The 14,086-nt window shown below is 39.7% G+C and overlaps 1 protein-coding gene across 3 annotated transcripts in view; it reads left to right on the top strand.

Annotated features, from left to right (window-relative positions):
* Positions 1-14,086, top strand: part of Xpnpep3 (X-prolyl aminopeptidase 3) — a 62,676-nt gene that overhangs the window by 22,014 nt on the left and 26,576 nt on the right. For all 3 annotated transcript variants that reach the window (XM_010612323.2, XM_010612334.1, XM_010612342.1), the window contains exons 3-4: positions 8,498-8,905; positions 12,568-12,770. In XM_010612323.2, the coding sequence (XP_010610625.1) occupies positions 8,498-8,905; positions 12,568-12,770 (611 nt within the window). The remainder of the gene's footprint in view (positions 1-8,497; positions 8,906-12,567; positions 12,771-14,086) is intronic.

Raw genomic sequence — 14,086 nt, 5'->3', positions numbered from 1 at the left:
ATATTCTTACATTACTAAGCAAAATTAACTTTCGGATTTGTGATGCAGTTTAGAACACTAGTTTAAGAAACAGCAGGCCGGGCATGGTGGTGCTCACTTGTAATCTCAGCACTTGGGAGGCTGAAGGCAGGAGGGTTGCTAAGAGATGGAGGCCAGCCTAGATTCATAGTAAAAAACCCTGTCTCAAAAAAATTTGAAAGTTGAAGACCTTATTTTGGTGGTGGTCAAATTTTTATGCTGTTTAAAAGATTAAAGTTTATTTAAATATAAAAATGACAAATTAAAAGTGATTTGAATCTACCTAGACCATTGGATTAGCTTAGTTGAAGAAACCGTGTACACTAGGTCCTGAGAGATCTGCTGCATTAGAATTTCAAGAGTAGGAGACTTAAAAATGTGTTTCAATGTGTTTAAGTTACATATTTTCCTTTCTTGTCCCTGGTGTACTTGTGTATTTTTAAAGCACTATATATCCATATTGGTTATATTTTTGTCTTGTCTTTATCTCTTGAGTTGAATTTTAATGCAGAACAAAACTTATATAGTCCTTAAATATATATGTATAAGTTTATAGATGAATAAACCTATGCTTTTCATCTGTAGAGCTATGTGGGTTGCCCAGTCTTCATGCTGAGTTACATTCCCAACCCCCTACAGTCAAACTCAGGACCTTGCATTTGCAAGGCAGGCCAGGCACACTGCAACTGAGCTAAATCCCCAGCCCTTCCCAGACCTTTTTTTAACGTTTTGTTTTGAACAGTGTCTCTCAAAGTTGCCGGGGCTGATCTGGAATTTCCAGTGATCTTCCTGCCTCAGCTCCCTGAGAGCTAGGATAACAAACGTGTGTGCCACCACACCCTACTTGAAGTAAAGATTAAGATTGACCTCCAGGTATAAATCAAGAACCTTCTGAAGAACCAAGTCACAATAAAAAACCCCTAAATAGTCACTTGAGATTCAATTTCTATTGTATGAGAAAAACAGATTTTCTAGATAATTTCAAATGAATTGTGGTTGTCTGGTGTAAATTTTACTCTTCAAAAATCTTACCTATTTTTGGATCATCAAGATGACAAACTTGCAAGTATAAATTCTTTGCTTTGGTAATTACATCTAATACTTACTAGTGCTTACTGTTCTAAATATTCTGTTAGCTTATTTAATCTTCCTGACATCTTTGTGAAGTGGGTGCTGTTATCACCTTCATTTTACAGATGACAAAAACAACACACAGAGAAGTTGGTAGCTCAAGTCTGACTCAGAATATATACTCCTTTTTTAATGGAGGTGGGATTGAATCTAGGGCTTCAGACATGCTTGGCAAGCACTCTAATACTGAGTTAAATACACTCTCAGACCCACAGTCCTCACTATTAACCATGGAACGGTGTGTAACACCTTTGCCAATGGATACTACTATTGGAATTTTTAGTTTTTTACTGCCGCTCCACCCTTAGTACTGGAGATTGAACCCAGGTCCTTTGCACTGAGATACGTCCCCATTCCTTTGTATTTTTTTTATTTTGATACAGAGTCTGACTGAGTTGCCTAGGCTGGCCTCATACTGGCCATCCACCTCCCTCAGCCTCCTGAATAGCTGGGATTACAGGCAGCACCAAGCCCAGTTGGTTATATTTTTGGTAAGAAGAAAGCCACCTGAGAGCAGGCTTATATAAAAGTTATTTCAAGTTAGAGTCATATATACTTTTCCTAATAAGATAAAGTTTACTGTAGTAAATTGCACAGATCTTAAATACACAGTTCAGCGAGTTTTGACAAAGGTGTATGACAGTATAACCTGAAGTTCAGTCAAGATATAGGACATTTCCATCATCCCAAAAAATTCCTTCATCCCCACTTTTGAGGTCATTTTGCCCATTCTTAATATCCTGTAAGTGAATCATACAGACTCATGCAGTGTACTCCCTTTCTGTCTGCCTTGTTTTGCTCAATGTATACAGATTAAATCTGTTTTTGAATATTTATTATTTGGTCATTTCTTTTGTTTCAGGGAGGTCTGTATTTTACATTAGGAAAGAAATACTTATTCTCACTATTCTCTGGCTGCATGGTAATAGATGAACTTATAAACTTCTTCATGTATTATAAAAACTAATATTAAACAGTTCTTTTCGGAATCAGACTACAGTAAAGTCCTACTTAGTGTTTTAGAGAAATGAATAAAATACATGCCTAGACTAGCAAAAATCTGCGTCTTTCCATCCATTTTTAGTCTTGGATTTCCCCTCTGAGTTGTCTTGACTGACAAAATACGAAGAGCATTCTTCTTGCTCTCTTGAGGCCCAACCTTAAATGTCCTGGCAGAGCATTCCTTCTTGGCTCCCCTATCTCAGAATAGACTCTGAGACGTTACTGTCTGCAACATATAACTTCTGACATCATGGATTTTGATTTGTGAAATAGAGTTATTAAAATAGCCCCTCCATCGTTGATTGGGCAAGATAAAATAGTGCCAGAATGTCCTTTCAGATCCTGTTTTATCAGAGGAAATTCAGACTAGCCTGACTCTAATGGTTCTATGATCAAAGGCCGCTGCAACTGCCAAGTTTACTTCAAGAGTTGAAAGTTTATTGCTTTAGCCCATTTTTTTTTCCTTCAAATGAAAAGGTGGCTTTTTCCTGGACAGTTTTTCTGTTGTGATATACAGTTCTTTATTACTTTGATATTTGGGACATTTGGAAGCATTTAGTTAAAGATCAATCCAAAGGGTTGATAATTAGTAGACTTTGGAAAATAAACTAGTGTTTTAAATACTTCTTGTGAAGTCATTTGTAAGAAATTGGATTTGGAAAAGAATGCTTTAAAGGGTGTCAAAGATTGTTTCCCAACTTCCCTTTGATTTTGAAATAATTATATCTTTTTTCAGAGGTTACTTCTTGGCATATGCTAATGTATACTCTCTTATTAATGAAAGTGAGAAATATTTCAAAGTTATTATAATTGTAAATTTTCTTCTCATCTGAATTTTTTTTTCTTTTTAGTACAAGTATTGAACCCAAGGCCTCATGCATGGTAAATAAGCCTGTGTTCGACCACTGAACTATATTCCCCTGACCCTGAAACTTCTTTTAAAAAGAATCACAAAATGAATTGATTTTTTAATTTCATAATGTATAATTTGTGAAATGACAGAAAGCAAATTTTAGGAAAGGGAAAAAGTGAAAAGACAAAATAGGAAATGTTGGCTACCTCACCAGTTACAAAGCTTCTGCTTTGATAAAAAATACTTACTCTGGACTGGGGATGGAGTTCATTTGGAGAGCACTTGCCTGGCTAGAAGCCCTGGGTTCAATCCCCAATACAGCAACAACAAAAGTTTTTATTGCTTGGGTACGTTAGGAAATTTCCAGTGTTGGGTAACAGTGGATGACTTAACAGGAATAGTTATCAGAGAGAGTTAAGCTGTCTTCAGCTCTGGTACAAAGTGCAGTGTTCTTTCTACCCAAGAGTCCTAAGAGACTCTGAGCCCCACTCTCTCAGAAGGAAAAAAGAATGTGATGCAAGCTCTTTTCCAGCCTACTTTGTTGCCTTGCCTGATTCAGACTGGCCTATAAGACCCTCAGTTGTCCATCTCTTAGTTCTTTCTAACTTTACCAATAAAAGTGTAAAAAATTTTTTCTATTTTACATGTCTTTTTTTTTTTTAGTACGGGGATCAAACTCAGGTCTTGTGCAGGCAGCAGGCAGAACCACTGAGCTAAATCCCTGGCCTAAATGTCTAAAAGTTCAGTAAAAATTAACGTTTTATTAATGCCTATCAAACTACAGAATTTGCTGCTTTCTATGGGTGAAATAACTAGACAGTTCCAAGGTAATCATAAACAACTGATTTACATTTGCTATGCATGGTTACTAAGAAAATTCAGTTTCTCCTATAGGGCCAGGGATGTAGCTCAGTGGCCCCATGCCTGCCTGCCAAGTGCAAGGTTCTGAGTTCCATCTCTAATACTGAAAAACAAACAAAACAAAACAAGTCTTTCTTCTAGCAGTTTCTCTCCTGGCACTATACTATAGGAAAAAATACTAATACATCTAGCATAAAATTACAAAGGTACCAGCACAAGATATGTATTGTGACAGCAAAAGGCAATATAAATGCCCATCATTATGGAAATTGCTCAGTAACTTGTACATCCAACCCAATAAATGTTGTGGTAATATCAAACAGAATAACCTGAACCTATACCAGATAACTCAGAGGGATTTCCATTGGTGTCATTATATGAGAAAAGTGAGATACAGAATACAGTATACGGTATCTCATATTTGTAAAAGAGTAACAATTAAAAAAACCCACATGCCCCAGATGTGGTGGCATATATGCCTGTAATCCCAGCACTCGGGAGGCTGAGGCAGGAGGATCGCTGTGAGTTCAAGACCAGCCTGGGCTACACAGTGAGTTCCAGGTCATTCTCAACTATATAGTGAGACCCTGTCTCAAAACACAAAACAAAACAAAAACCCACATCCATATGTATGTATGATTATATGAGTGTTGAGAAAAATAGAGAAGAATACGTATTAGATTACAAATATGGGCAGATTCTGATGTATGCAGTGTAGGGAAGGAGAGTAAGGAGCCAAACAGTGAAGGCAAGGGGGAAATATTTAGTGAAAGAATTCAGTATGTGATTTTATCTATATACAACTAGAGTGTGTGTATGGACATAGTTACTTTTTAAAAAACTAATTGAAACAGTTACGATAAGGCGTAATCAAGGGAGCCTTTTGAATGAGAAGGGACTAAAAATATACATGTATTAAACTGAGATCTTGGAGTGAAGGAGGGAGAAATTTTGGAAAGGGAACACTTTTTAAGCAAGATAATCAGAGAAGGAAAGAATGGGATTGGACTTGTCTTTGAGATAAGGACTTAATTTACACAATAATCGGGAAGTAGTAAGAAAAAAAGTTGTGTGGGTCACCAAAGACTAAATATTGTGTAATCTCTTTATATGAAATCTCTGCAAGATGCAAATTCGGGCCGGGGATCTAGCTCAGTAACACCTCACCTGCCTTGTGAGCACAAGGTCCTGAGCTCAATCTCTGGTACCGCAAAAAAAACAAAATGCAAATCCACAGAGGAAAAAAATAGATCCTTGGTTGCCAGGACAGAGGGGATTGGGAGAACATGGGAAGTGGCTTATGGACCTGGAGTTTCTTTTTTTTTTTTTTTTTGTACCGGAAATCAAACTTGGGACCTTGTGTTTTGTGAAGCAGGTGGCTGAACCACTGAACTAAATCCCTGGCCCTGGGGTTTCTCTTTTGATAGAAGAAATGTTCTAAAATTAACAACGTGGTTACTATGGCTGATTTCTATACCTCAAATGGCGAAATTGTGTAAGATATATAAAATACCTCAGGAAAGCTATAAAAGAGGAAATAACAGATGGATTGGAGTTGTGTGGCAGAGAACATTCTTCATGAAGCCTGAGAATGAATTTGATCTGATGGACAACAAGAAACTATTTCTGGTTATGAATTTAGAATGGACATTTTGTGGATTCACTTTTTTAGCTTCTTTGTTTTCTCTTTAGTATTTTAATTATAAAAGTATCTGTTCATTGAGCCGGGCGTGGTGGCGCACACCTGTAATCCCAGCACTCAGGAGGCTGAGGCAGGAGGATCTCTGTGAGTTCGAGAGCAGCCTGGGCTACATAGTGAGTTCCAGGTCAGTCTCAATTACATAGGGAGACCCTGTCTCAAAAACAAAAAAAACAAACAAAAAAAGTAGATGTTCATTAAAGCAAAATTCCAATGTTACAAAGACACATGAAGTAGGAAATCTGACTCTTCTCTAATTTCACTCCGAGAACATCACCACTATAAAAAGTGTTATTATTTTTAATAACTTTTCTGTATCTTTTTTGTGATCTGTAATGTTTTCATTCAGCCCAGTTTCACAGTTATCTTGGCATATTTGTATATGAGAACTGGCTACCACAGGGAGAAATATACTAGCACCTTAGAATTATCAAAAACATTAAATTGGGTGATACATAAACAATTAGAAATGTTAGTACTTTACACATAGGAAGCATTCAGTAAGCCAGCGTTGGATGCCGTTTGATTAATCTTATGCTAAGTGAAGGCTAAGGGATTATAGCTTTGGTAAATGGTTGTGTTCGTGGTTATTTTTCACTGGAACCTAATGTAAAAGGCAAATTTTCCATTTCATAAGGAAAGCATTCACCCACTTATCACCATGGTAACACCAGGTAATAATAGTAACAACAAATGGCAGCCAGACATGGTGGTGCACACCTGTAATCCCAGAACTCTTGAGAGGCTGAGACAGGAGAATCACAAGTTTAAGACCATCCTGGGCAACTTAGTGACTTAGCAAGACCCTATCTCAAAATTTAAAACAGCTAGGCATAGTGACACACACTGGTGATCCCAGCACTCAGGAGAATCACCACAAGTTTAAGGCTAACCTGGATTACATACTGAGTTCAAGGCTAGCCTGAACTACATAGTGAGACCCTGTCTCAAAAATAAATGAAAGTTTAAAAATGTTTAAATAGTTGGAGGTGTAGTTGAGTGCAGAGACCCTGGGTTTCAAAAAAAGAGAGAGAGAGAAAAGAAACGGCTGGGCATGGTCACACATATCTGTAATTCCAGCTATCAGAAAGCTGAGGCAGGAGGATCTCAAGATTCATAGCAGCCTGGACAATTTAACAAGACACCCTGTCGCTCAAAATGTTAAACAAGGAGGCTTGGAAAAGCTGGCAATACAGCTTTCTGATAGAGTGCTTGCAGGACTTGTGGAAGGCCCTGAATTTGATCCCTTTACCACAACCACCAAAAATAAAAAGAACAAACAGCCCCTTATTACATAGGTTCTTTTTAGTTTTTAATTCTTGTGTTTAGTATTTTGAGACAGAGTCTCACTATGCAGTTCGGGCTTGCCTTGAACTCACTGTAGCCCATCCTGGCCTCAAATTTACAGCATTCCTCTTGCCTTAGCTTCTCAAGTGCTGGGATTACAAATGTGTGCCACCACGCCGAGCTGTAGCACTGGTTTCTTAATAAAGATCTCCACTTGCTGGGGGAGCTTAAGGGTATCTGAGACTTTTGAAGTTTCATGTCAGAAGTTTATATGTGCCTCCATGTGGTTTAGTAAACAGAATGATTCCTTGGTTTGCATAAGATCCCTAGGGAATGTTCAGGGTTTTGTTTTGTTTTGTTCTAAGAGGTTTAGTTTGGCTCACAGGAGGTGTTCAGTACTGTGCTTTATCATCTTTGATTCTCAAGACAGCCCAAAGAAGTGAATTATCAGGGTTTTGGGCCATACCGGGATGACCTTCAGGGAGCTCACTTGTATTTCCACATCACTGTAAATGTCAGATAAAGAGGGAGAAGTCGGACTGGGGATTTGGCTCAGTGGTTCTGCCAGAGCCTGGAAAGCACAAGGGCCCGAGTTCTCCCCGGTACCAAAAATAAAAAAGAGTGAAAAGTCTTATTCAAGAGATGATACTATGTCTTGGGAATTCAGAGAGGGAGTTTATTCTGGGTCTTCTTTTTTTTTCTCATTGAGTTTATTGGTACATTTTCGGTATACAGTACAGTTACATTCATCATTGGGCTCTTGTACCTTTACATGAGAAGTCTTGGTTCATTTTTTTCCCCGTACCCCTGCCCTCCCTTCATCCCATCCTCCCTTCCCTATATTCTGGGTCTTTAGAGAAAGATTTTTGTCCTTAATTTGTTATGTTCAAAGATCTAAGTCATGTAACAAGTACTTATGAAGTGCCCATTATATTTCAGTTATTTCTTGAGACCCTGAACAAACAAAATCTTTGTCCTTCTGTGTGTGTGGTGTGTGTGTTTTGTTTTTGGTGTTTTTGTGTTTTGTTTTGGTTTTTGGGTTTTTTTTTGTTTTTTGTTTTTTTTTGGTACCAGGGATCAAACTCGGGACCTTGCATTTGGGAGGCAGGCGGCAGAACCACTGAGCTAAATCCCCTGCCCTGTCCTTTGGAAACTTGTGTTCAAGAAAATCCTTCTACCCATTGTAGAGAGCGAAGCCTCAGGGCAACTGTGACTGTGCATAGCCTAAGAAATGCCTTGGACACAATAATGTTCAATAAATATTGGATTAGATGAGTGAAAGGAAGAATTAGAGATCTAGAAGAATTCTTTTTTTTGGTACCGAGGATTGAACTCAGGTCCTCACACTTGCCAGGCAGGCGGTGGAACCACTGAGCTAAATCCCCAGCCCTAGAAGAATTCTTAGGCAGCCATGATTCCAGTTTTCAGCCATGACCACGTTTAACTTTAATTTCTTCCAAATTTTTGCAGCAATAGGAATTTGAAGAAAGAAAAAAAAAATTGAAACCTGAGTTGTCTTGTTAATTCTTGTGTGCTGGGAGATTTAGCATAGATTAAAGAAGTAAACTTGGGTATATGTAGCTACAGGATTAAGCTACCTAGAGTATTGTACTGTAGACATGCACTGTTGCTTTTGTCATTTCTAGGGGAGGTGACACCAGGACTATCTCAGGTGGAATATGCACTTCGCAGACACAAACTAATGTCTCTGATCCACAAAGAAGTTCACGGGCAAAGCGGGACAGACCAGACAGTGGTTGTGCTCTCCAACCCTACCTACTACATGAGCAACGATATCCCCTACCCTTTCCACCAGGACAACAATTTCCTGTACCTGTGTGGATTCCAAGAGCCTGATAGCATTCTGGTCCTTCAGAGCCTCCCCGGCAAGCAGATGCCTTCACATAAAGCCATACTTTTTGTGCCCCGGAGAGATGCCAGTCGGGAGCTGTGGGATGGTCCACGATCTGGCACAGATGGAGCCGTGGCTCTAACTGGAGTGGATGAAGCCTATCCACTGGAAGAATTCCAGCATCTGCTACCCAGAATGAAAGGTAATTCACAGGAGCAGAAGATAAGCCACAGGCCAGGTTGAGGTTAAGACCTTCTTTATCTTCTATGTGTAGTTTTTAATTTCCCAAAATGGTTATTTGTAGAAGCACTTCTCTTAGCACCATGAAAGAGACACAAGTCTTTTCCAGAAGACTGAGCTGCTTTGAAGAGTTTATATGTCCATTTGTTAAATCTTCACTAGTAATTCATTAATAGATACTGCTAACCAGCTTAGTTTGAAATCTTAGAGCGTTTCCTTTTAAAGTGAAGACTGGGTATGGGCCTTTGACCACTGCTTCCTGTCCTAGTTATTTTGTCAGCTTTTCAAAAGGAGGCACTGTTTTCAAAGAATGATCCATGCACAAGCTGTATCCAGATCACCCAGGAGTGTGTATCAGAATTAGAAATGTGTGATAGATATTAGAAATGTAAAATCTTAGGCCCCCATCTCATGGCTACAGAATCAGAATGTGCATTTTAGCAAGATTCTCAGCAGGGCATGGTGGTGTGTGCTTGCCTAAAATCCTAGCATGCCTGTAATCCCAGCACTCGGGAAGCTGAGGCAGGAGGATTGCCACAAGTTTGAGGCTACCCTAGGCTGCATGGTTTAAAGCCAGCCTGAACTACACAGCAAGACCCTGTCTCAAAAAAAACCACAAAAATTAACAAAATTCTCTGGTGATTTCATAGACACAATTGAGTTGTTGCCCCTCCACTCAAGATTGCTGCCTCTCTATTTTTATTCTACTGAATTTTTTTTTTTTTTTGGTACCAGGGTTAAAACTTGAGACCTTGCACTTTCAAGGCAGGCAGCTATACCCCTGAGCTAAATCCCTAAACCTATTCTGCTGAAATTTTGATCATTCAGAATGTGTTGGGATTTTTTTCATCTGGAACTGTCTTCACAACCCATATCACGTTATAAACTGTCTTTAGTGATTCTTATAAATCACTAAAGAAGCATTTTATTCTTAGAAGTATCCAAAAGTCACATAGAGCCAAATTTGGAAACTAAGATAGATGATGTTAAGAGTACTTTTAGGGCCAGGGATTTGGCTCAGTGGTTCTGCCACCTGCTTTGCTAGCGCAAGGTCCCAAGTTTAATCCCCAGTAACGAAAAAACATATACATACATATTATGGTATTAGTCTTTTTCTTTGTCTAATAATTTTATATAGTAAACAACTAACATTAAGAATGGTGGATCAAAAGTGTTTTGTTTTGTACTGGGGATTGAACTCAGGACCTTGCACTTGTGAGGCTGGTGGCAGCACCACTGAGCTAAATCCCTGGCCTAATAGTGGTATTCTTTTATTTTTCACAACAGTCTCCCTATGTTGCTTAGGCTGGCCTTGAACCCTCAATGCCTCTGCCTTGGCCTCCTGAGTAAGTGGAATTACAAGTATAACACCATTCCTCCAGGATTTTGTTGTTGTTGTTGTTGTTGTTCTGGGGATCGAACTCAGAACCTTGCTCTTGTGAGGCAAGCAGCAGCACCACTGAGTTATACCACCATTCCTGACCTGAAGTTCTTTAACCTTTAAAAATATTAGCTGGGCAAGGTGGCACTCACCTGTAATCCCATCACTCAGAAGGCTGAGGCAAGAAGATTGCTGTGAGCTTGAAGCCAGCTTGTGGTACATAATGAGTTGAAGGCCAACCTGACCTACAAAGTGAGATCCTACCTCAGTAGTAGTGAACCTAGGGCACATGTGTTACTGTTTGTTTGAGACAAAAGATGTTAATGTAAGAGTTTGTTTCTAAACTAAACACTCAGTATTCATGTTTAATCACAGTGTTGGCACTTTGCAACAACTAAGTGGGTTTTGGGTTGTAGTTTGCACACTCATCTCTAAAAGGTTCCCCACCACTAGTTTATCTCAAAAAAAAAGAAAGGAGGGCCGGGGATTTAGCTCAGTGATTCTGCAACCTGCCTTGCAAGTGCAGTGTCCCGAGTTTGATCTCTGGTACAAAATAAAAAAGAAAAGCAAGAAAATGGAGAAGAGAAGAAAAAAATTATTAATAGGCTGGGGAGTTAAGTCTGTGGTGAAGTGTTTGCCCAGCATGCATGAGTCCCACTGTTCAGTCCCCCAAAAAACAGAAAAGAAAATAATTTAACAAGCTAGGACGTAGTGGTCCATTCCTGTAACCCCAGCACTCAGAAGGCTGATGCGGGAAGATCACAAGTTCAAGGCCAACCTGGGCAACTTAACAAGGTCCTGTTTGAAAAACAAAATGCTACAAGAAATGTCCATCTCTTATAAGTAGAATAAATACTTCCCATGCAGTGTGTTTTTTGTTTTGTTTTTTGGAACCGGGATTGAACTCAGGACCTTGAGCTTCCAAGGTAGGTGCAGTACCACTGAGCTAAACCCCTGGCTTTTTTTTTTTTGAGACAGGGTCTCACTATGTAGTTCAGGCTCACCTTGAGCTCCTAATGAACCTACTGCCCAGCCTCCCAAGAGCTGGCATTACAGATATATAATGCCCAGCTCCCAAATTACTTTTCGATCATATAAAGTAAAACAAAGCACTGTTCAGACTTAGATTGTTAGGAATATAATTCATAGATTACTGTTAGGAAAAAAATATCAATTAGGTATGGGATGTTAAGTACAAATAATTTTCATAATGAGACTTCATGTTATAGATCTCTGGCAGATAATAGGCCATTTTCTTAGGTCTCTGAACTTAAAAGCTACAAGAAAAATGGACAGCAGATGCAAAGGGAGATCTACACATATTATCAAGTATCACATTTCTATAGCAATGAATAATTGTACCAAAATGAGAAAGGCAGGGCACGCTTTTACCTGTAAGATCATGATCTAAGCACTTCTTTCTGTTTTCATTGTCTGCACATCAGTAATGATGATGGATAAGTTATTTATCCAGTTAGATTGTTCTTTAATAGTTAATAAATGGGGCCAGGGATATAGCTCATTGGGTCCTGAGTTTGATCCCTGATACTGAGGAAAAAAAAGTAAATACTTTGTAATAAAATCAAAACTTAAAGCTTGCCAGGCATGGTGGCACATGCTGATAATGCCAGTACTCTGGGAGGCTGAGACAGGAGGATTGCAGGATTGCAAATTCAAGCCCATCCCTAGCTGCTTAATTTAGTGAGACCTTATCTCAAAATAAAAATTGGCAAATAAAGGCTGAGGATATAGTTCAGTGAAGAGGCCTTGTGTTCAATCCCAAGTACTATAGAACGTATAGTTCTATCTATCATCTTTCTGAAGAACGCTGATATTGTGGAACAAAAAGCTATATATTCAGCCCCAGAATATCTTGCTATTTTCAAAGAATGGCCTTTCCTGTGATTTATGATTGAAACTATCAATTGCTTTAGTCCTGAGAGTTTTATTTTATTTTATTATTTTGGTACTGGGGATTGAACTCGGGTCCTTTCGCTTACAAGGCAGGCCACTGAACTGCTGAGCTGAATCTCTGGCCCATGAGAGTTTTATTCAATGCTGCAGGTTTTATAGCTTTGAATTGTTCAGGTCACCGTGGCAGTTGGTATTTCTTCTTGTTGCTGTTAATTTAATTTTTTGTTTCGTGCTGAGGATTGACCCAGGGCCTTGTGCAGTACATCTCTGCCACTGAGCTATACCCCATCCCGTCAGTTTTAAATGTATTCTCTGGCTTTTCTTCAAAGCTGAGACAAGCACAGTGTGGTATGACTGGATGAAGCCTCCACATGCACAGCTTCACTCTGACTACATGCAGCACCTGACTGAGGCCAAGGCCAGGACTAAGAACAAGGTTCGGGGGCTCCAGCACTTGATCCAGCACCTGCGGCTCATCAAATCTCCTGCAGAAATTGAGAGAATGCAGATTGCTGGCAAGCTGACCTCACAGGTATGGTTCCTACTGAAAACATTTTTTCTAAATTACAGAATCACTCAAAAAAACAAAGAAATACAAATCACAGGTGCTAGTTGCGATTTCAGGAGATCAAAGTAGGTCTTCAACTTGTTCATTCCTTTTTTCTTTGGTCTCTTACGTAGGGGTCTTTAAACAGCAGCCCACACGACTTCAGTTTACTTCCAGAATTGCCATGTGGATTTCCAGATAACAGTCACTGATCCTAGCACTCAGGAGGGTAGCTGTTTGTTCAGTGCCAGTTTGAACTATAGCAAAACTATATAGTTTGAACAATGTAGCCGGTCTCGACAAAAAAAGAATTAGAAAACAAAACAGTTCCCCATGTAGATGGTCCTTTTTTGTTGTTCGGTTGTTATTAGTATTAGTTTTATTTTTATTAGTACATGTTTGCAACACACAATGACTGCATTTACCACAGGGAGTTGATGCATGTGCATAACACATTGTTTTTCCTTCTCTTTCCCCTTCTTCCTTCTGAGCAACTTTTTCTTAATTTCTTCCCTAAGGAGTGTGCCTTCTGCTGGACTCTGAACATCTGCTTTCTATGCAAAGTTTGTATAGAAACTCAATTTTGTAGCTGTCATTTGTGAACCAGACCAAATACCTGGCAACCTTCAGCAACTGGTTGAAAAGATGGATGGTGAGCCGGGGATTTAGCTCAGTGGTTCCAGTGCCTGCCTCGGAAACGCAATGACCTGAGTTCGATCCCCAGTACCAAAAGAAAAGATGGATGGAGGGCCTACTTGCTAATGAATCTAATGAGTCTCTCTCGTGGATTCCTCTGGTAACAGGCTCCATATAGTCAATTCATTTTCATTCTTGGTTTCTTGGGACAGGGTCTCCGTTATACAGTCCAGGCTGGCCTTGAACTCGTGGTGGTACTCCTGCGTCCACCTCCCAAGTTCTGGGATTACAGGTGTGTGCTGCAACACCTGGCTGGGCATTGACTGTAATTAGAGTGCCTTTGTGCTGTGTGTTGGGTGACTTCTGGCTGTTGTCCCCACTTTTCCTCTTGCTCATCACCTTAAGGGAATAAAAGTGTCTGGAAGGTTTCCTGGGGTCACTCTACAGGCTCCTTCCATTTTTATCCAAGTGGATATAGCAGACATGGAGGCAGAACCCCAAGGCACCAAAGAAGCTTTCGCTGTCTGGGCATCTTGGTTGTCAGTCCCTGTGCTCCCCTCTGTGACAGAGGTTCTGTGCTGAGGACTGCGTTCCTCTTGGGCAGCTGGTCTGGGCTGCTTTCCTAGGACACCGGTCACCCGCAGTAGCCACTCCCTTTTTTTTTT

This window comes from Fukomys damarensis, unplaced genomic scaffold (assembly GCF_012274545.1).
Source record: "Fukomys damarensis isolate Sample0158 unplaced genomic scaffold, DMR_v1.0_HiC HiC_scaffold_19, whole genome shotgun sequence".
In the NCBI taxonomy this organism is placed as follows: domain Eukaryota; kingdom Metazoa; phylum Chordata; class Mammalia; order Rodentia; family Bathyergidae; genus Fukomys; species Fukomys damarensis.
The sequence above is the reverse complement of the archived record's forward strand: the minus strand, read 5'-3'. Positions and strand labels throughout refer to the sequence as shown.